Source organism: Platalea leucorodia (assembly GCF_965183815.1).
Source record: "Platalea leucorodia genome assembly, contig: HAP1_HAP1_SCAFFOLD_267, whole genome shotgun sequence".
NCBI classification, from domain to species: Eukaryota; Metazoa; Chordata; class Aves; order Pelecaniformes; family Threskiornithidae; genus Platalea; species Platalea leucorodia.
Genome location: NW_028121305.1, coordinates 3,272 through 24,911, shown reverse-complemented (window position 1 = coordinate 24,911; position 21,640 = coordinate 3,272). Strand labels below are relative to the sequence as shown.

At 52.5% G+C, this 21,640-nt stretch overlaps 1 protein-coding gene and 1 pseudogene across 2 annotated transcripts in view; one reads left to right on the top strand and one right to left on the bottom strand.

The window, feature by feature from the left end:
- LOC309603945 (olfactory receptor 14C36-like) overlaps nucleotides 1–9,925 on the top strand; it is a gene marked incomplete at both ends in the record, with an annotated part of 58,597 nt that extends 48,672 nt beyond the window's left edge. Inside the window, one exon of the mRNA XM_082338820.1 lies at nucleotides 9,869–9,925. Coding sequence (XP_082194946.1) covers nucleotides 9,869–9,925 — 57 coding nt within the window. The remainder of the gene's footprint in view (nucleotides 1–9,868) is intronic.
- Nucleotides 9,926–17,941: 8,016 nt separating this feature from the next.
- On the bottom strand, nucleotides 17,942–18,908 carry LOC309603946 (olfactory receptor 14C36-like; annotated as a pseudogene). The gene has a single exon. The product of its transcript is annotated as an olfactory receptor 14C36-like (transcript).
- Between the last annotated feature and the right edge of the window lie 2,732 nt (nucleotides 18,909–21,640).

Genomic DNA, 21,640 nt, shown 5'->3' with positions numbered 1-21,640 from the left:
CTGCATTGGGGGGGATCATACAGCGTTTTCTGCGTTCTCTCTTCCATAGCACTTATGCTTTTAGTTTCCTCTCATTTCCTGATCATATCCCTGCTGCGTGCAGCTTTTTGTCCTGAGAGGTGTTTCCCTGTCAGTTCTAACAGACCCCATCCCAACCTCTGTGCACTCACCTTGGCCCTCCAGAAACCTGCCTGTTTGCAGGGCACTGGCTGGGTGCATGTTCCTGTTTGCAGGTGGAAAAAAGGACAGGTCCCTAACACCAATGTGTCCAGCAGAGGCGATTCTGGTGCTGTCCATAGGCAGAGGAGTGCCTGAAAACACATCAGGAGACACCTGGAAGACCTGCTGATCACTCAAAGTTACAGTTCAGCAGTCTCAGTGACTTGTCAAAATTAAGAACTCCTTTATCATTTCTCCCCTGCCATTCCCCAAGAGCAGGAAATTAAAACGCAGACTCAGGAAAGTTCCTTATCTTTGGAATTCTTGTCTTGAGCTTCTCCTTGAAGCCTCCTCTTGGAAATATTCTGGAAGTGAGCTGAAGCTCTGAGCAGCCCTGACCCACACAGCACCCTCTCAACAGCAGGACCCTGCCTTGCTGGGGGCTGCTGCTTCCACCCACAGCTTCTCCCCGCAGCACCATGGTGAATTCCTCGGGCAGGCTGAGTGCTGACCCTGGCAGGCGGCAGAGTCCCTGCCCCAGCACACAGCCCCCTGGGGTGCAGGGACCCTGCTCGGAAGGACAGCCCTGGGCACCCCTGGCTGCACACCCACCTTCACACCCCTGCAGCCATCCCTGGGAGAAGGCAGCTGTCCTGCTCTGTCCCTCTGATGGTGCAGCAGGGAGTCCCTGCTCTGGAGTATGTCCTCCTCCTCTGCACTAGGGAAACCCTGAGAGTTGTATTTACAGATACCATAAGCTGTGGGGTTTTGCCAGCTTTAGGAAAGCACTCAGCAAAAGCAGCTGCATTGTCTTGTAGCCAGAGACTTACCATGTAGAGGGCTGTGAAGACCTCTCGCCCAGTGAGCTCTCAGCATCCTCCCACTCCAGGCTGTTTTTAACGTCTCTCTGCCTCGCTCCTCTCCCCTTGGTGCCTGCACGGAGTTCCCTCAGCCCTGCTGCCCTTTGCAGAGGAGCTGCTCCTGGGCAGAGCTGTCTCTCTGCAGTGCTGCCCACTTGGCATGAGCTGCCTCCATCCCAGGAGCCCAGCCCAGCTCAGCAGCAGAGGCCCAGCCCAAGGCACCACTTTCTCTGCCCCTCTGGGCTCCCTCCAGGTGTCCCTGGGGCTCCAGGGGAACCTGCTGTGAAACAGGCTGAAGGCATCACTCATGTTCCCTCCCTCAGCTGGGGAGAGAAACTTCTTTCTACTCTTTCCAGAGTCAGGTTTAGGTCCTATAATCACTTTGCCTTGTCTCAGCATTAGACAGGACACCCAGACAGTCACAGGGAGGGATTTCCTTTACCCCTGCTGAGGGAAGGGATTCAGCAGGGTCAGCTGAGGCATCTCATCCTGGGTCTGTAGTCCTGGGGCTGGAAAGGCTCGCAGCTCACTCCCATGCAGATCACAGACCCACAGAAGCTGGGATTCCTCTTGCCTCAGTTCCGGTGGGCACAAAATGGGCACCTGCATGTGAGCTCCTTGTCTCAGCTCCCATGGTGCTAATGGAGATGGAGACCAGGAGTGAGCTGTTCAGACACAAACACCTGGCGACATCTGGGGTTCAGGAGGTGGTCCAAGATGTGTGCGGGAGACTGCAAGCTCCAAGGGAGCAGTTCACAGAGACAGGGCAGCATCTGGGGGCATCTTCTTGGAGGCCAATGGGAAATTAATTTGGCCAGGTGGAATGACAGCAGGTGCCCATATTTAGGACAACTCAACCTGTAGATATTTCTTACATACAGGGCAGCCTCTAGAGGTGTTCAGCTGACCAAATGGAGTCATGCATTTGAGCATAGCGAGAGCTCTGTTTCTCTTTCTCTTCACCATCAACTGCATTTTCTACACATCCTTCGAATACAATGTCAGTTTTGTCAAATGCCTCCCTTGCACTCCAATTGTCTAAGCTAATTCAGGGCAGCTGAATCTTAATTTAATTTACAAATACGTGCCTGTAGTGCTACGGGAGATACCAGGGCTCTGCAGCTGTGATGGACAGCACAGGTCCTATACAGGAACCCCACCCCCATTCAGACTAGTTGTGGGACAGGCATCCCCCAGGGCATCTCAGGCAGATTCAGTGCCTTTGGGTCAATGACTGAATCACACTGCTGCTCTGACGCAAGGTTGTTCCCTTCTCTTTCCAGGAGATGCCTGGCAGTGCATGAATACCAAGCACATCACACCAGGGGCTCCACTCATCGGCATTCCCTCCCAAACTCTGCTGCTTCTTCTCTCCCCCATCCTTTAACCATCCCCTCGATGTCACAGTCATGGATCAGGCCAATGATTTTCATTGTGCCGGTATCACAGGATGTCTACAGCCAAGGACACTCTCAACATCACCTCTTCCTTCCTGAGATCAGCTTCAGCTCCACCACAGGCCCTCAGGGCTGCACAGACACAACAGATAGCAAACCCCTCTCCTGCTCACACTGCACAGCCCAGCTCTGTTTCTCTCTGGCCGTGGGGAGAGCAGGGATTGCCTTCTTTGTGGGCACCTCCTATCTTCTTTACATTGCCATCTCCCATCCCCTCCTGCATGTCTCTGCTCTGAAGCAAACCCGTTGCACATACAAGGTCTTGGGTGCTTGGCAGCAGATCTTCCTGTTGCAAGTCTGCTCTCAAGCTAAATGTGCCAAAGCTGAGCTGCTGCAGCCCAGACATGCACCAATGCCCTCCGTCTGGGGCACAGACAGGAGGAGCTGGAGCTGTGTGTGCAATCTCTTCATTCCACGTGAAGGGGTTAACAACTGAGGCCTGTTGGGACAGCTCACACCACTGGGGTGCTGTAATGGGTGGGTACAGGATGATCAGGAGGCCAGGAAGGTCAGGAGGGGGTTGCCCTCAGTTGTGAAGGAGCTGCTTAGATGTGTGGAGCTCCTCTATGGGATGAACAAGGTGGGTGAGCCCTTGTGGGTGAGGGTCAGAGGAGAGGCTGGTAAGGGTGACATTGTTGTGGGAGACAAAGAACCCATGAAAGTCCCCTTGTGGACTTTAATTACCCTGGCATTCACTGGAGTGAGACCACACCAGCATACAAACAGTCCTGGAGGTTTCTGGAGGGTCTTGGGACACAGCTTGCGACACAGGGCTTTATAGCACAGCTGCCAGGTTGGTCAGAAGGGCAGCAGAGCTCAGTACAGCTGGTCTTCAAGGACAGTGCCTTTCAAGTACCAGACTGTGCATACCAATAGTCAGGAAAACAAGCAGAGCTGTCAGGAGAGAAGCTTGGGGAAACAGGAAACTCATGGGGAAGCCCCGCAGAAAAAAGGAAGCGTACAAGAGGTGGATGCTAGGATGAAAACAAAGGAGGAATTCAGAAATATGGTTGGTTTGAGAAAAGCCAGAGCTCTCATAGCGCTGACACTTGCAAGGGAGTTCAAGTGCACAACGATGAGCTGTTACTACTTCAGGAACAGTGAAAGAAGAAATGAAGCTCATGTGTGGCCACTGCTGAATTTGCTAAGAGTAGGTGTAGATAGGTGTGAGGTCTGAATCTGAATCTGAATTCTCTCAGTGCCAGGAGGCACACAAGGCGCGAACATCGTTCTTCCACTTCGATTGGTCTGCGGCTGCGTGCCGTGCCGCTTCCCAAGAGTTCCAGCTTGCACCATTCCTCTCAACCTCCACCATCCGACGCCAGGTCGTTTTTAGGCGACCCCGCTTCCTTCTTCCCTCTGGATGCTCGTCGTTTCTGCAACTTTTTATTTTTTTTCCGGGAGGAGGTAGTTGGCCTCCTGCCCAACCCCCATGACTTGGAGGGCCAGTGGTTTTTCTGTCAGGGTGGCCTTCCCTTAGGCTGCGTTAGTTCGCGGCACCTTCTTCAGTTTTATGCGGTGCACCCTCCAGAGAGGGATCCCCTATCCACCACCCAGGGGACGCGCCTTCTAGCCGTGCAGCCCCAGCCGAAGGGATAGGTGTGAGGTACTCTTGGCCTTTGTCTTCATCAGCAAGGTCTCCCAGTTCCGTGTGCCTAAGAGGCAGAACCCCAGAAACCCAGCAGTGGATGGAGACCGAGGCAGGATTTATTTGGGTAACCTCAACCCTTAGTAGTCCATTGGACCAGACAGGATGAATCCAAGCCTGTTGAGAAACCAGGCCAATGTCATAGCAGGGCTACTCTGATACATTTTGGAAGGTTGTCAGGACTGGAGAAAGCCAAAAGCAAATGTTGCATATATCTTCTCAAAAGACCCAAGGGCTGAGCAGGGAAGTATAGGCTGCAGTGACGGAGGCCAGGAGCTGCGTGGCTGGGCAGCAGCTCTGTGGAAATGGCTCTGCTGCTCCCTGAGTTTCATCAGGCAAGACAGGAGCCAGCAGCGTCCTGGGCTGTATGAGCAGGAGCAGAGCCAGAAGAAGTGATTCTCCCCCTCTGCCCAGCACCTTTTACCCCACACCCTGCACAATGGTAGTGAGACAATGGCAAACAGGAACCAGTTCACTGGAGGACCACTGAGGTGGTAATCCCCCAATTCTCCTTCAAGTGTTTGTGTGATTTCCCTGAGAGGATCAGCATCTACAACAACAACAACAATGACAAAAGCATTGATCCACCTAAATATCAATATCTGCAGGGGAGCAATGTGCATCTGTGGTAGCGCCTCTGGGCAATGCCAATGGGATCAGTATTTGCAAGCTAGGAGGATTGTAATATTCACCAGGAAGATCCAGGAAGCTCAAGGCCTCTTCTGAAGAGTGAGTGGCCCTGAGCAGCAGTGATTGGCCATGTGTAGGTCTGGGACAGGGGGTCAAGGGAATGCCTGTGAGAAACAAGCTGATGGCTGATGGTGTTAGCAAATCCTCACAACCGTATCTGAAACCAGAAATGGAAAGCAGCAGATGTCTGCAGGTGAAAGAGGGGGAGGAAGAAGAGGATTGTCCTGGGAATACAGCAGGAAGGAAGGTCCCTCCTGTGCCAGTCAGGGATGATACAGACACTTCAATCTTGTGTGCATGCCTCAGGCTGGCAGATGGGGAATGCCCACTGCTGGGGGTGGCTGTGCTCAGTCATCCACATGAGCTGACCTTGCTGACCAGCACCCTTGGGTCCAACCTCTCCAGTCCCATGGACTGGTAAGGGTGTGGTTTGCCAGAGGAACCCCTGGCTTGATCCCCACCTACCACTGGCTGTTCCTTTCCAGAGTCCTGCCTCAAAGCTCAAAGGCCTGGGAGACCTTGCTGGTGGAAACTGAGGCAAGGAGGACATAGATCTATCTACACCTACTCTTACTAAATTCAGCAGTGGTCCCCCATTCTCTCTGTTTCTTCTTTAAGCATTGCTGATGTAGCAACAGCTCATCTTGCTTCCCGTTGCATTCCCTTTCCAGGTTCAACTGAGTTTTTGTAAGGATCATTGCTGTGCTTGAAGGATGCTGTCCTTGAAGACAAGTTGTATCCAGGCACACTGTGCAAATGAGCAGTCTGTTCTTTGACTCTGTCATCATCATGGGTGCGATGTGCTTTGTGTTCACACAATGCCTTCAGCTGCTGGGTAGAGGAGGAGCAGACCTTGCCTCTCTGATGGCATCTGATGGCTGATACCTCTGACGGATGGCATCAGTCAATGGCACACAGGCAGCAAATCACACTCCCTGTGATGCCATCTGGGCTGTCTGTCACACACACGCCCTGAATGGGAATTGCTTTCCTGGAGGTCCTCTGCTCTTCCTGCAAGCCCTGGCATCTCCTGTAGCTCTGTGGGCCTGGATTTGAACATTAAATTGCGTTGCTGCCCTAAATTCTGTTAGGCAAGGTGGGGCTGAACCTGAGACAACTGGCAATGTAGTTAGTGGAGATCTAGTAACTACAGCGGAAGGAGAAGAGGGAGACTGAGCTCTCCCTATGGCACATCACTCCAATTGTTCAGATGAATAACTCTGTAAGCTGCCCTGAACATAATAAGTTGAACTGCCCTTCTTTTGGGCGTCAGCTCTCATTTCAGAAGGGCAAAGGAAATTCTCAACAGCCTCCAAGAGGATGCCCCCAGATCCTGCCCTGTCTGTATGAGCTGCTCCATTTCAGTTTACAGTTCCCTGCCCATGTCTTGGACCACCCCTGGCACCTCAAATGTCACCAGACATTTGCATCTCACTCCTCGCATCCCTCTCCAATGATGAGCATGGGAGCTGAGACAGGCCACTCGCATGCAGGTGCCTATGTTCTGCATAGCTGAAATGAGGCAAGAGGAATCCCACCTCCTCTGGGTTTGTGGCAGTCATGGGTGGGAGCTGAGTCCCATTCCACCACCAGGACTACAGACCCTGATTGAGATGCCTCGATTGACTCTGTGAATCCCTTCTATCAGAAAGTGTAAATTTTGATGTCACTGTCTGTGTGTCTTGTCTAATGATGGGACAAGGAAAGGTGATTCCCATGCCCAAATCTTTTCCTGATAGGAGAAATGACAGTGCTAGGAGTAATTGTCTCCCCTCAGCTGAGGGAGGGAACATGAGTGATGCCTTCAGCCTGTTTCCCAGCAGGTTCCCCTGGAGCCCCAGGGACACCTGGAGGGAGCCCAGAGGGGCAGAGAAAGTGGTGCCTTGGGCTGGGCCTCTGCTGCTGAGCTGGGCTGGGCTCCTGGGATGGAGGGAGCTGCTGGCAAGTGGGCAGGGCTGCAGAGAGACAGCTCTGCCCAGGAGCAGCTCCTCTGCAAAGGGCAGCAGGGCTGAGGGCACTGCCTGCAGGCACCGAGGGGAGAGAAGCCAGGAAGAGAGAGGTTAAAGGCAGCCTGGAGTGGGAGGATGCTGAGAGCTCACTGTGGGAGAAATCTTCACAGCCCTTGACACAGTAAGTCTCTAGAAGCAGGGCAGTGAAGCTGCAGTTGCTGGAGGGATCTCCAAAAGCTGCTACATCCCACAGTCTGTGGGATCTTTAAGGAGGATTCTCACAGCTTCTCTAGTGCAGAGGAGGAAGGCACATTCCAGAGCAGGTTTTCCCTGCTGCACCATCAGGGGAACAGGGCATGATGGCTGCCTTCCTCCGGGGGTGACTGCAAGGCTGTTAAGCCGGGTGCACAGCCAGGGATGCCCAGGGCTGTCCTTCAGAGCAGGGTGCCTGTGCCCCAGCGGTCTGTGTGCGAGGGTCAGTGCTCAGCCTGCCCGGGGAGCTCCCAACGGTGCTGTGGGGAGAATCTGTGGGTGGAAGAAGGGACCCCTGGGAGGGCAGGGCCCTGCTGCTGTTGAGAGAGGGCTGCATGGGTCAGGGCTGCTCACAGCTCCAGTTCAGCCGGAGAATATTTCCTAAGGGATGTTTCAAGAAGGAGGTCCTGGCAGGGATTGCCATAAAGAAAATGAAGATTTCCTGAATTTCTGTTTTCAGTTTCCTATTTTGGGTGGTGGTGTAGTGGAAAAGAATAAATGGAAAAGGAGCAGTCAACTTTGAAGAAGCCGCTGAGACTGCTGACCGAGTTATCAGTAAGCTTGATAAGAGCCTCCTAAGGTGCCCTCAGCCACTGCTCTGCCTATGGACAGCACCAGCATCACCTCTGCTGGACCATCAGGGTTCTTCTGACCTGCCCTTCTCCACCTGCAAACAGGAACATGCAACCAGCCAGTGCCCTGCAAACAGGCAGGTTTCTGTGGGGCCAGGGTGAGTGCACAGAGGTTGGGATGGGGTTTGTCACCACTTGCAGGGAAAAGCCATGGGACAGGGAAACACCTCCCAGGGTGAGGATCTCCAGGCAGCAGGGAGATGATCTGGGAATGAGACAAAACTAAAACCAGAAATGCTGTGGGAGGGAGAATTCAGAAACCTCCGTATGATCCCCTCCAGTGCAGACGCCTTCCTCTGAGCAAGCCCCCTTGCCTCCTCTCCCACCCACCAAAGCCTCTGCCCTCAGGGCTGGGGGCTCCAAGGCGTGAACCACCTCCTCTGCAGCCAGAGCTCCAGCAGAGCCGTGGTGCAGCTCTGCAGCCACGGGCCCAGTTCCCTCTGCAGAGCGCAGGGGCTGAGAGCAGCTGCCCGGCAATGGTGGTGTCTGGGAGGTGGCGTGCACAGCTGGGGAAGGGGAACGCTGTCTGAGTGCCCCAATGCCTCTGCCCTGGCCTCTCTCAGCCACACCCTCACTGTGTTTTCCCTTGTTCCTCCACTGGTCTGTGTTATTGCTATTGTTATCTTGTTCTTGCTGCCAGGCTCTCTGGGGAGGTGGAGTTTCAGCTGCAGAGTCACACACTGATCTTGTGGGTCCTTTCATGCAGCTGTGTCCATGGGAACAAGTGTCCCAGCTTTCATCTCAACTGTGGGGCTGTGGGCAATACGGTCTATGGAGCTGGAGAACAAGCTGTTTTTCCCTTAATCAGATGGTATCGTTAGGACACTTGGCTGTCCTTGTCCTTTTGCTTCCCAGGACTTGCTCTGCTCTCCCTGAGTGCAGCAGAAATGCTGAAGTTTTCTGAAATCCAAGAAAACTGCCCAGGTGAGATGGGGGTGGAGCATTAAAATCCCCAAACCTCCCAAAGTGCCTCCTGCCATCCCCGTTCCTTAGCATGGGAGTGCAGATGCTGACAGGCCCTTCTGCATTAGGAGCAGTTTCATCTGACAAAGTTGAACACCAGGACTGCCCCCTGCCCCACCGTTCCCACGATCTCACTGCTGCAGAGCAGGGCTGACTCCTCAGCAGGCAGCGGGCAGAGGCCCTGCTCCTCACAGCACACTCAGCCAGAGTTGCAGCCACAGAGCTGAAGGAAGGTCTCCTGGAAAAGGAATGGGGTGGGTGAGGGATGGGGCAGAGTGTGTCTGAGTGAGGGTCTAAAAGAAAGCTTTGATTTTGCTCAGAGAAATGTCCCCTTCATTGACTCTTCCTGTACGAACAGGACCACATGCCCAGAGGCAGCAACCATCCAACAGCATCTCCATCACCCAGTTCTTCCTCCTGCAATTCACAGACACACGGGAGCTGCAGCTCTTCCACTTCTGGCTCTTCCTGGCCATCTACCTGGCTGCCCTCCTGGGCAATGGCCTCATCATCACTGCTGTAGCCTGTGACCACCACCTCCACACCCCCATGTACTTCTTCCTCCTCAACCTTTCTGTTGTCGACCTGGGCTCCATCTCCACCACTGTCCCCAAAGCCATGGCCAATTCCCTCTGGAACACCAGGGCCATCTCCTACACAGGATGTGCTGCCCAGATCTTTCTGTTTGCCTTGTTGGTAGTAGCAGAGTGTTACCTTCTCACCAGCATGGCCTATGACCTATGTTGCCATCTGCAAACCCCTGCACTACGGAACCCTTTTGAGCAGCAGAGCTTGTGTCCACATGGCAGCAGCTGCCTGGGGCAGTGCTTTTCTCAATGCTCTCCTGCACACGGCCAATACCTTTTCCATACCCATCTGCCATGGCAATGCTGTGGACCAGTTCTTCTGTGAAATCCCCCACATCTTCAAGCTCTCCTGCTCCGATGACTACCTTAGGGAGGTTGCGCTTATTGTGGTTAGTCTTTTAGTAGTATTCAGCTGTTTTGTTTTCATTGTGCTGTCTTACGTGCAGATCTTCAGGGCCGTGCTGAGGATCCCCTCTGAGCAGGGACGCCACAAAGCCTTTTCCATGTGCCTCCCTCACCTGGCCGTGGTCTCCCTGTTAGTCAGCACTGCTATGTTTACCTACCTGAAGCCCCCCTCCATCTCCTCCCCATCCCTGGATCTGGTGGTTTCAGTTCTGTATTCGGTGGTGCCTCCTGCAGTGAACCCCCTCATCTACAGCATGAGGAACCAGGAGCTCAAAGACGCACTGAAGAAGCTCATTCAATCCGTAGTCTTTCAGCAGCAATAAGCTGCCCGTGTCTCTTTCCAAGTTATTTCCAATGTATCTGGGGAACCTCCTGTGCTTTGGGCATTTTATTTGTGATAACCGTGTTTCTCCAGGAATATCTGCATGCAGTCCGCTTCTCCAGAGGCATGAACCCAGTCTGTCTGACCCAAAGCACATGTGTCTGGCCCGACGGCACAGCTGGCCTCCCATGTCACATCTCTGTAATAAAAGGGGATTTCCTCAGTGCTGGTGTCTGGAGGTTGGGCTCTTCTTCCAAAGCTGAGGTCAGGAACAGGATAAACCATTGCCCCCGTGAGTCTGTGCTGCTGTGCTGTTCTCCATGGGCTGAGGGCAGTAGGGCTCAGGGCGATGTGTTTGGGAATGGGACTGGAGGGAGCTTTCAGTCACTGGAGTGAGCCTCCCTATTTGGCCACTTGCAGCACTCTCCACTCACCACAGGTTTATGGGTGAGTTTTGCTGCACGGCCATTTTTGCCTCCTCCTGCTGGGCTCAGGGCCTGCACTGTTTAGCACCACCACTGGCTGCTATGGCATCCCTTGTAATGCCCAGGCCCTTTTCTTTGAGGTTGCTCCTCATCCAGCCCAGTCTGAGCCTGCCTTGATGACAACATACTAATTGAATGAAATTGCTGGCCGAAATAGGTATTACTGCAGTGAGCATCCCAGAAACACCACATGAGGGCACAAAACAAGACAAACCATAGCTGATGAGGGAAGGGTAGCGAGAGGTGGACTATTTGTATGGGAGGACATGAGCATGATCAAAGGGAAGAACTTGGGAGGGGCAAAAGAGGGAAAAAGAAAATACAAGGTGAAGGCAAGGACATGGCCAGGGCTGTTCAGGGGTACCTGCCAAGCAGCCCTTCACCTGCAACAGGCTGGAGTGGGACAAGAAAGCTGCACTTGCTCTGACCATAGTTATGCCTGACTGACTTCCATGGTCATGGGGAACCTGAGTGCTTTCCCTCAAATCCTCAAGAGAAAAGCCGTGGTGGCTGGAAACACACAATCGTTCAGGATGCAAGTGACCTCCGGAGGTTTCCAGTCCAACCTCCTGCTGACAGCAGGGTCACCCACGGGGTCACACCAGGTTGCACAGGACTTTATTCACGTTGGGCTTCAAACCCACCAAAGATGGAGATGGCACCTCCTCTCTGGGAAACCTCCTTGATCATTGGCCCTCATCATCCCATCATGCACAACAGTGAAGAGCCTGACTCTTCCGGATCACCTCCTGGTAGGTGTGGGAAGGTTGTTCCAATGGTGTCCCCAAAGCCTTCTTTTTTTGCAGAGTCAACAAATCCAGCTTTCTCAACCTACCATAGTGAGAAAGTCGATTTTATGCATTTGACCTGGGTGTCCTGATCTGGACTGAAGAAGTGGATGATGCGGTGGGGCGGGAAGTTGGCTGGAGACTCAGGACCAAATGCCATCACTGGTACCAAGTCCTCCGAGGAGCCAGATACTAGCAGCATCCCTCAGTGATCAGCAAAATTTCATAAAAAGTCATTAAAAGTCTAGCAATGCTGGAAAGGAAGACTTTTTTCAGCTATTACAGAGAGATTTTCTGCATAGGTTTCAAATTTTTCTAAAATTTACATTCTGGGCTTGATTCAGTTGTCCGCACAGAGGTTGCCACTGCATCCAGGGTGCTCTGGGGTAACTGAGGCACCCATGTGGGAAAGGTAATCCAGCAACCCTTCTGGTGCCTGAGCTGGTTTGCAAGCAGGCTGCCTCTGGGATGGTGCAGGGCATCACCTTTCTCCAGTGCTGCTGGGTAGGCTGTGAAGAGGCCTCTCAAGCACAGCAGCACAATGTGTCCCGTGGCATCCTGGCTCTGAGGTCACTTCTGACTGATCAGCTGCAGGGAGAGAGCTACTCGGAGGCCACGAAGGTCATCAGAAAGCTGCCCCCAACAAGATGACACATTTGGGGAGGTCAGGAGGAGCCTGGGCAAGAGAGATGGGAGATTTGGGGGAAGGAAGAGAGGCTTCGCCAACAAACACTAAAGAAGAAGTAAAAGGGGTTATGATGACGTTGCTGTGAAAACATAGACTGTGAAAACATTCATGCTTATCCCTTACACTATCTCTAACCAGTAACCTTAAGCCCTAACCCTACCCCTAAATGCCACTCCCCACCCTGGCAGTAATCCACTCTTACTGACCTAATTGAGCTTAGCCTATCCCTCACCTCAAACCTTCCATCTAAGACAAATCCCAGACCCTTAACTCCTTACCCTTACTCTTACCCTATTGCTTACGCCAGCCCCTAGCCTTTATCCTTAGCATTAAAATGCTAGCCTAAATCCTTGCCCTATCCCCAGCCCTAAACAACGCCCTCAGCCACAAAGCTAGCCCACAGCCTTAACACTAACCAGGCACCCTCAGAAGGACACCAAACCCTCCCCCTAAGACTGCCTAATCCCCAGCACTGAAAGGCGAGCTCTGAGCCCTAAGCCCTACCCTGAACACCTAACTCCCAAAGCCCTCATTCCTGTGCTCTAACTCCCTCACCTTCAACCCCTTCCTAACCCGAACTTAAGCTGTTTGGCCTCTTGAAGGCAGGCCAGGGATCATGAGGCCCTGAAGCAGTCTCAAGGTGTTTGAGAAGGAATGTGAGGTGACCTGGATCTGGTCAGCCCACGGGCCACAGGGAGGAGATGGGTGGGAATGTTATGGTGTGGTCAGCTGTGCCTCAGGATCTCATGGGCCAGCAGGAGGCACAAGGCTGTGAAGGGGGCTGTGAGGTCACTTCTGTCTTTGGAGGTGATAGGCCAGCAGCAGGAACGTGTCTGGGAAAAGGGACTGTGAGGTCACTTCTTTCGGAAGTAGCTGGTAGGTCAGCCCTTGACTGGTGGCTGGGTTATGTGCTTTTTGGTTCACATCTGCCAGCAACCCTGATGGGCCAGCAGAAGGCGCCTGGTTGGCACGCTGATTGTGGAAATCCCTTTCCCTAAGGACCTGGTAGGCGCCTCCAGGAAGAGGCCTTGGGTGTGGGTTGTCGCAACCCTTCCACCTGAGGACCTGATGGGACAGCAGCAGCTACATGGCTTGGTTGTGTCTACCAGAGAAGCTGAAAGGCCAGTAGCAGGCACATGGCTTGGAAGATGATGGTGAGGTTCCTTTTGTCTGGTCAGTTGATAGGCCACAAGAGGGCTGATGGGTTGGGATGGCATTATGACATCAATTGTGTCTGAGAAGCTCATAGACCATGAGGAAGCACATAGAACAAAGGTGAGTGTGAGGTCACTGTAGTCTCCAGTCTCTTTGGGTGATTGCCCATCAAGCAGACACATGGCTCGGATGTTGACTATGACATCACTTCTGCCTGAGAACCTGATAGCCAGCAGCAGGCACCTGACTTGGGTGTTCTGTTGTACCTGGAGGTTCTGGTTTGTTATGTCCCGCGAAGAAAGGCACGCAGGCCCTGTGAAGTATCATTTCAAATGCCATTTCCCAGAGCAAACACTACCCAGAAAGAGTGAGTAAGGCCAACTGCATACAGGGCTGCAGTAGGAGGACTGTGGCCACCCAGGCAAGGGGGCTATCATCCCCCTCGACTCTGCACTGGTGCGGCCATATCTGGACTAGACAAAACTTGATTTTGAGGCTCTGGACTTGGTTTGCCCCTCACCCCTTCTTGGGGATGTCCTGACTTGGCATTGCTCACCTTCACATCCCACTGCCCCCAGGAAGAGTCCTGACCCACACATGAGGGACAGGATCTGCCCTCCCATTGCCTGGAGGTGAGGGTTTGGCCTTGCTGCTTCATTTAAAACAAACAAACAAAAAAAGTTTCCTCAGCATCTGAGCTGCCTGCACATTCCCTTTGCCTCCCTGTAATCATGGCCTCCAATTCTCTGCTCTAATGAGTCCCTGGGGAGACTTTGTCAGAGCTTCTAATAAACATGAGGTTTTATTTCCAAGGGTGTAGTTTATTATTTTTCAGTTTAGAGAAGAGGTGACGGCAGCATTCTCCAATAGATATCGATGCAGGGTGTCTCCTCAGGACGTCTGGACTGGTAGGAGAAGCTGTCCCTTGAGCTCTGACAACCTCCCACCTCACCTCCCCAACCCCACCATTTCTCTCCGTGCCCACCTGGGACCTTTCCTTACAGCAGACTTCTCCACTGAACTCTGCAGCTGGATGGTACAGCTCCTTTGCACCATCTCCCCCCTGCTCTCCTTAGAGACCTGGCTGCACACAGGCACAGGAGGGTTTTTCCTATTTGCAAGCAAAGGAAAAGTCAAGCATGGTCAAGTTCCATAAAGAAAACGCACTCTGCAAGCATCTGCTAAGTGCAAGCTGCCTCTAATGAGGTTGCCTTTCTACAGGGGATAATATTAGGAGAACTATTTCAGGTAGGCAGATCCAAAGAAGAGAGATATAAAAACATAATTAAAGAGTTGGCTAAGGAGACAATTAGACTGCTGAAAGACAGGCAACTTTTAAGTCCCTGATGTCAAAGCAGCAGCTGGATGGGTGAGAGGAATCTGAATGAACCAAGAGTAAGGGGAGGAGAAAACTGAAGGATAAGGGAAAGGGCTTTTGTCTAGGCAGTTTGCGTCTGAAAAGATGACATTAGAAACGGTTCTTCTATCAAGAGAGGTAAAAAGATATGAAAGATAAAAATTAAATTAATATAAATAATTTTAATTTCTTTTAATAAATTCAATTTAAATTTAGTTTAAATTAAATAAACCATATAACGAGCAGAATAGTGGTGATGAAGTGACACTGGAAGATCGATATTTCTTTGGAATATCCCTTTTGAAAGGTCACGGGATTGGTAGAGGTCTCTTGGGAGTGAGGACAAGCCAATGTTCAGTCATTGTTGAAAGAGGCCAAAAGTGCAGCCCCGGGAACGCCAGGCTGTACAAGCTCACTTGGGGGAGGAGTGAGCCTTCCCATGAGTGCTCTTGGGGGACATTGCTGGGCACCTCAAAGAGCAGAAGGTGTCCAAATGCAGTCAGCATGGATTAGCCAAGGGTAAATCCTGCCTCACCAACCTGATGGCCTTCCTGATGAAGGAACTGCTTTTATGCACGAGGGGAGAACAGTGGGTGTCCTTTACCTCCACTTCAGCAAGGCTTTTGGCATCATCTCCCTCTATATCCTGGTACCCACGCTGGGCCATTACAGTCTGGATGGGTCAACAAACAGATGGGTGAAACACCAGTTGGAGGATGAGGCTGAGAGAGCAGTGGAGAAGAGGTCATAGCCTACCTGGAGGCCAGTGGGCCATACTGGGGCATTGTGGGGCAGCACAGGGGCCTCTCCTGAGCCCTGTGCAGTTTAACACCTGTATCCATGATGCAGAGGAGGCAACTGTCACCACGTCTGTGGATGGCACTAAATTGGGAGGACCATTGCTGTGCCCTAGGGATGCCATTCAGGGCAAACGTGCAGGCAGAAGGACTGTCCTGTCAGGAACTTCACGAGATAGGACAAGGACAAAGTCCAGATGTACTGGTTTTGGCTGGGATAGAGTTTAACTTCTTCATAGTAGCTTGTATGCGGCTATGTTTTGGATTTGTGATGAAAATAGTGTTGAAAACAAACATGTTTTGGTTACTGCTGAGCAGTGGTTACACAGCATCAAGGCCTTCTCTGCTTCTCACTCCACCCCATCAGTGAGTAGGGTGGAGGTGCACAAGAAGTTGGGAGGGGACACAGTTGGGACAGCTGACCCCAACTGACCAAAGGGATCTTCCAGACCGTATGATGTCATGCTCAACAATAAAACAGGGCGGGGAGGGGAGGTTGGCGGGGGGGTGCTCTGACTGAGGACTGGCTACACATCAGTCAGTTGTATTTGACCAACTGTTTTCATTTGAATCACTTGTTTTTCTTGGATTTTATTTTCCTCTCACTTTCCTTTTTTTTTTCCTGTTTTCCTTACATTTCTTTGTTGTTGTTGTTGTTGTTGTTGTTGTTGTTATTATTATTTCTTTTTAGTTATTAAACTGCTTAAATCTCAACCCATGAGTTTCTTTCTCACTTTTACCCTTCCAGTTCCTCCCCCATCCCACTGGAGGCAGGGAGTGAGTGAGTGGCTGCGTAGTGATTAGTTGCCAGCTGGGGTTAAACCAGGACACCAGGTCTTGCACCTGGGACAGCCTAACAGCCTGCAGTTGCAGGGGCTGGGGACTGCCTGGCTGGGGAGCAGCTCTGCGGAAAAGGCCCTGGTGGGGGTGGGGGACAGAAGGCAAAAGAGGACCCAGCAGTGAGACCTGGTAGCAAAGGTGGCCAGCAGTGTCCTAGAACATATAAAGAGGAGCCTTGCCAAAAGAGTGAGCTGAAGTGATTGTCTCCCCTTGTTACTTGTTAGAGGGGAGAATCACCTCCCTCCACCTGCTGGATATGATTTTTTTGGCAGCCCAGGATATGGTTGGCTTTCTGGGCTGCAAGCACACATTGCCGGCTCATGTCCAAGTTTTTACCCACCAATATCCCTAAACATTTCTCTGCAGGGCTGCTCTCAATCCATTCATCTCCCAGTCTTTACTGACAGTGGGGATTGCCCCGACCCAGGTGCAGGACCTTGCACTTGGCCTTGTTGAACTTCATGAGGTTTGCACAGACCTACAACTCAGCCTGTCAAGGTCCCTCGGGATGTCGTCCCTCCCCTCAAGCGAATCAACCATCCCACTCAGCTTGGTGTCATCTGCAAACTTTCTGAGGGTGCACTCAATCCCACTGACTATGTCACTGATGAAGATATTGAACAGTACTGGTCCCAGTATGCACCCTTGAGAGACACCACTCGGTACTAGTACTCAGACATAGAGCCATTGCCTATAACTCTTTGGATGCACCCATCCAGCCAGTTCCTCATCCATCTAAGAGATCATTTGTCACATCTGTATCTCTCCAACTTAGCAGCAGCAAGAATGTTGTGGGGAACCATATCAGAGGACTTAGAGAAGGCTAGACAGGTGACGTCTGTAGCTCTTCCGTTGTCCATTAATGCAGTTACTCCATGTAAGGCCACTAGAGGAGTCAGGCACAAGTTGGCCTTTGTGAAGCCATGTTGGCTTTCTCTAATCACCTCCCTCTCTTCAATACTCTTTGACATGTCTTCCAGGAATATCTCCTCCGTGATCTCACCTCTGTACAACACAAACATGGACTTCTGACCTAGTCATTTGGTGAGCCAGTGTGGAGGGATAAACAACCTGTACGAGGTGAGGTGACAGTCCAGTGCTGGAAAGGGTGATTGTTATGGGCTGCTCTGTGACGGTTGCCTTGGGGCAGCTTCCCTGGGGTGCCCAGCGACCACGGGCTCAGCCCAGAGCCTGCTCTGCTGGTCCTTCCTATCTCCCCCAGGAGGCCTGGCTGTGCGAGGACACTGCCACGTGCTCCCACACTGAATACTCAAACAGTTTGGCTGTGTTTTCCTCTTGAGGGCCCTTTCTTGGGTTTGTTCTTGAGCGAAAAAGTAGAAGACCTAAGATTTCAGGCACTGCCATCAGGAGATCCCCTTGTATGATGGAAACTCTGTTCTGGAGGTCAGCTCTGTCACAGAAGTGCCCATTGCCTGTCCCTGCCTGCAGTCACAGGACTGCCACACAAAAGGCCTGTGACCAAGCTGCCAGAGCAATCCTTCCTTACACCAAGAGAGGGGCTCAGAAAGAGAGTGCAGAATTTAAAAGAATGCAGCTTGGGAAAGACCAAGCGCTGGTGCTGCCTGGCCGTGCTGCTGTGCTGAGACTCTTTCCCCCTCCACGTCACCACACAGACAGTGCTGTGCAGCTCCAGAGAAAGTCTCAGAAAAACAAAAGTCTCAGACAAAAAAGTCACTGCAGGGTCCTTTATTTTTTTAAATGCACAGAGAACATGTCTCTCCTTTCAAGGCTCTGGGTAACACTAGAAAGGTAGATAGTGAATTAGAAATGGTATGAATAATGACAGTTCTTTGTGCACAACATTATCACAAGCAAAACTGAGCAAAAAGACAACTTTCACAACCACCAAACCTCCAAAAGACAGGTTGAGCCTGTAATGAGATATATTATAAGTGATATGCATAAGAAAATGGACAGTTAATTGCTTCAGAAAAACATCCAGTCGTCATTTTCCACACTGCATCTTTGAGCTCCTGGTTCCTCATGCTGTAGATGAAGGGGTTCACTGCAGGAGGCACCACCGAATACAGAACTGAAACCACCAGATCCAGGGATGGGGAGGAGATGGAGGGGGGCTTCAGGTAGGTAAACATTCCAGTGCTGACTAACAGGGAGACCACGGCCAGGTGAGGGAGGCACGTGGAAAAGGCTTTGTGGCGTCCCTGCTGTGAGGGAATCCTCAGCACGGCCCTGAAGATCTGCACATAAGACAGCACAATGAAAACAAAACAGCTGAATACTACTAAAAGACTAACCACAATAAGCGCAACCTCCCTGAGGTAGTCATCGGAGCAGGAGAGCTTGAGGATGTGGGGGATTTCACAAAAGAACTGGTCCACAGCATTGCCTTGGCAGAGGGGGAGTGAAAATGTATTGGCAGTGTGCAGCACAGCATAGAAGAAGCAACCGCCCCAGGCAGCTGCTGCCATGTGGACACAAGCTCTGCTGCCCAGGAGGGTCCCGTAGTGCAGGGGTTTGCAGATGGCAATGTAGCGGTCATAGGCCATGATGGTGAGGAGACACAGTTCTGCTGAAATAAAAAAATACAAACACCAAGATCTGGACAGCACATCCTGCGTAGGAGATGTCCCTGGTGTCCCAGAGGGAATTGGCCATGGATTTGGGGAGAGTGGTGGAGATGGAGCCCAGGTCAAGAACAGAAAGGTTGAGGAGGAAGAAGTACATGGGGGTGTGGAGGCAGTGGTCGCAGGTTACAGCAGTGATGATGAGGCCATTGCCCAGGAGGGCAGCCAGGTAGATGGCCAGGAAGAGCCAGAAGTGGAAGAGCTGCAGCTCCCGTGTGTCTGTGAATGCCAGGAGGAGGAACTGGGTGATGGAGCTGCTGTTGGACATGTCTTTCCTCTGGGCATGGGACACTGTCCAAGGGGGAAAAGGCAGCAACAAGTTAGGATGAACTTCTCTGAGCAAAATCAAACCATTTTCCCTGGACCCTCTCCCTGACACATGCACCCACCCTCTTCCTTTTCTAAGAGAACTTCCTTCAGCTCTGTTCGTGGAGCTCTGGTTGGTGCTGGCTGAGTGTGCCATGAGGAGCAGGGGCTCTGCCCGCTGGCTGCCGAGGAGTCAGCCCTGCTCTGCAGGAAACAGTTCATGAGAACGGTGGGTGCAGGGTCCAGTGCTGGTGTTTGACTTTGTCAAATGAAACTGCTCCCAGCACAGAAGGGCCTGTCAGCATCTGCACTCCCAGTGATAAGCAACGGGGATGGCAGAAGGCAGTTGGAGAGGTTAGTTTTACAGCTTCCCTCCATCTCCCCTGGGGAGTGTGTTTGGATGTCAGAAACCCTCAGCATTTCTGCTGCCCTCAGGGAGAACAGAGGGAGTCCTACAAGGCAAGAGGGTTACCTGTGGCTTAGTGTAGAGTGAGGAGAGCCAGTCTTTTTATCCATCTTGTTCCCAGCTGCCCTGGGCTTGCAGCTTTCTGAGATGGAGGGTGATCACACTCCCACTTTACCCTGAAAAGCCACCAGACACTGCTGAGAGCTGAAGGGTCCACTGCAGACCACTAAATGTCTCACCCTTTCTCAAGTTCTCAGCACCCCACATTTAGCCTAGGACACACATGGCTCATTTCACAAACCCAACAGCATTTTCTCTGTTGTAGCATCTCTGCACTTCTCCATAGGGCCTTCAGATAACATAAAGGTGCTATAGGGCAGGTTTGCATCCTGGAAGGCAGCTCACAGCTTGGAAGGACACCCCAAGGAGGTAGCCAGCTGTGCTAATGATGGCATCTGGTTAAGGGAGGGTCAGCTCATTCCCGAGCCTCACAGACTGCATTGCCCAGAACGTCACAGGTTAGAGGAAAGCTGGGACACCTCATTGCCATAAACACACCTGAATGGGAGGACCCACAAGATCAGTGCCTGACTCTGCAGCTGAAACTCCCATTCCCAGAGCGCCTGACATCAAGACCAAAAGCAGCTGAGGGAGGCAAGGAGAGAGACAGGGGGCACTCAGGAAAGCCTTTCGCTTACCCAGCACTGCGCACCACCTCCCGGACGGTGACAGTGCAGGGCAGCCACCCTCAGCCCCTGCTCAGCGGGAAAGGGGCACATGGCAGGAGAGATGCACTTTGTCTCTCCTGCTGGCAGACGGACGAGGAAGTGACCAACACCCTAGACCCCACGTGCTGGCTGGGGGCTTTGCTAGGCGGGAGAGGAGACAAGAGGGGTGTTGCTCAGGGAAGGCATTGGCACTGCAGGGGTGGCCGGGAGGTGCCCATATCTCCCCTGCAACAGGGTTTCCCTTAGCATTTCCCTCCCTCCCTGCCCTTGTCTCTACTGCCTGGAGCTGTCCCAGCCGGGAGCTGTTTCTCTGGCCCCGCGTCTCTTCCCTGCCAGTGCTCACAGACCCCAGCCCAGCCCCTGTGCACAGCGCTGCACTGCCCTGCTCTGTGTGCACACGTGTTAAAGAACAGGTCACGCAAACCCTGATGAACCTGGAAGGGTGATGCTGGTGTTATCTGTGGGCTGGTGGGGGTGAAGGCACTTGCTGAAGTTCCCAGTAAACCTCAGTGTGATGGCTTAGGTTCCCACCAAGCCGAGCCAGGGAGAAGTGGAAGCACAAATTGAGGAAAGCACAGACAGAAGCAGGAAAGCCCTGCCCTGAACAGACTCATGAAAAGTGCCCTCGGAAATGACTTGGGCACAAGCTCAATCTGTGAGCCACATTGTCCCATGCAGCAGCCTCTCAGGATCATAAGGACCCTGCACTGCCCTGTCAGCAGTCCCTCCTTCCACCCACAGCTTCTTCTCGTAGAGCTGTGCGGGTCTCCCTGAGATGGCTGAGTGCTGGGGCAGGGAGTCTGCCGCCTGCCAGGGTCAGCACTCAGCCCCCTGTGGTGCAGGGACCCTGCTCTGAAGGACAGCCCTGGCCACCCTTGGATGCACACCCTTGCAGCAATCCTTTGGAGAAGCCTTTAAGCTCTCTGAGCCTTGCAGATCTCCCCTTGGTGCCTGCAGGCAGTGCCCTCAGCCCTGCTGCCCTTTGCAGAGGAGCTGCTCCTGGGCAGAGCTGTCTCTCTGCAGTGCTGCCCACTTGCCAGCAGCTCCCTCCATCCCGGGAGCCCAGCCCAGCTCAGCAGCAGAGGCCCAGCCCAAGGCACCACTTTCTCTGCCCCTCTGGGCTCCCTCCAGGGGTCCCTGGGGCTCCAGGGGAACCTGCTGGGAAACAGGCTGAAGGCATCACTCATGTTCCCTCCCTCAGCTGCGGGGAGAGATACTTACTTCCATCAGGGTCATTACTCCTATCAGAAAAATAGTTGGGCATGAGAATCACTTTTTTGTCCCATCCTTAGGACACCCAGGAAGGTCACAGGGAAGGATCTAATTTCTCCAAGCTGGGAGGATATGTTCCGTTGAGTGAATTGAGGCATTTCATCCTGGGTCCTTAGACCTGGGGCTAGAAAGACATGCAGCTCTCTTGTCAATGCCTTGTCTCTGCTCTGAAGCAAAGCCTTTGCACCCACGGGGTCTTGGACGCTTGGTACCAGGGTTCCTTATGGCAAATGTGAGCTCCACTGGTTCCACAGCTGTGTTGCTTCAGCCCAAATGTGCAGCAGTGCT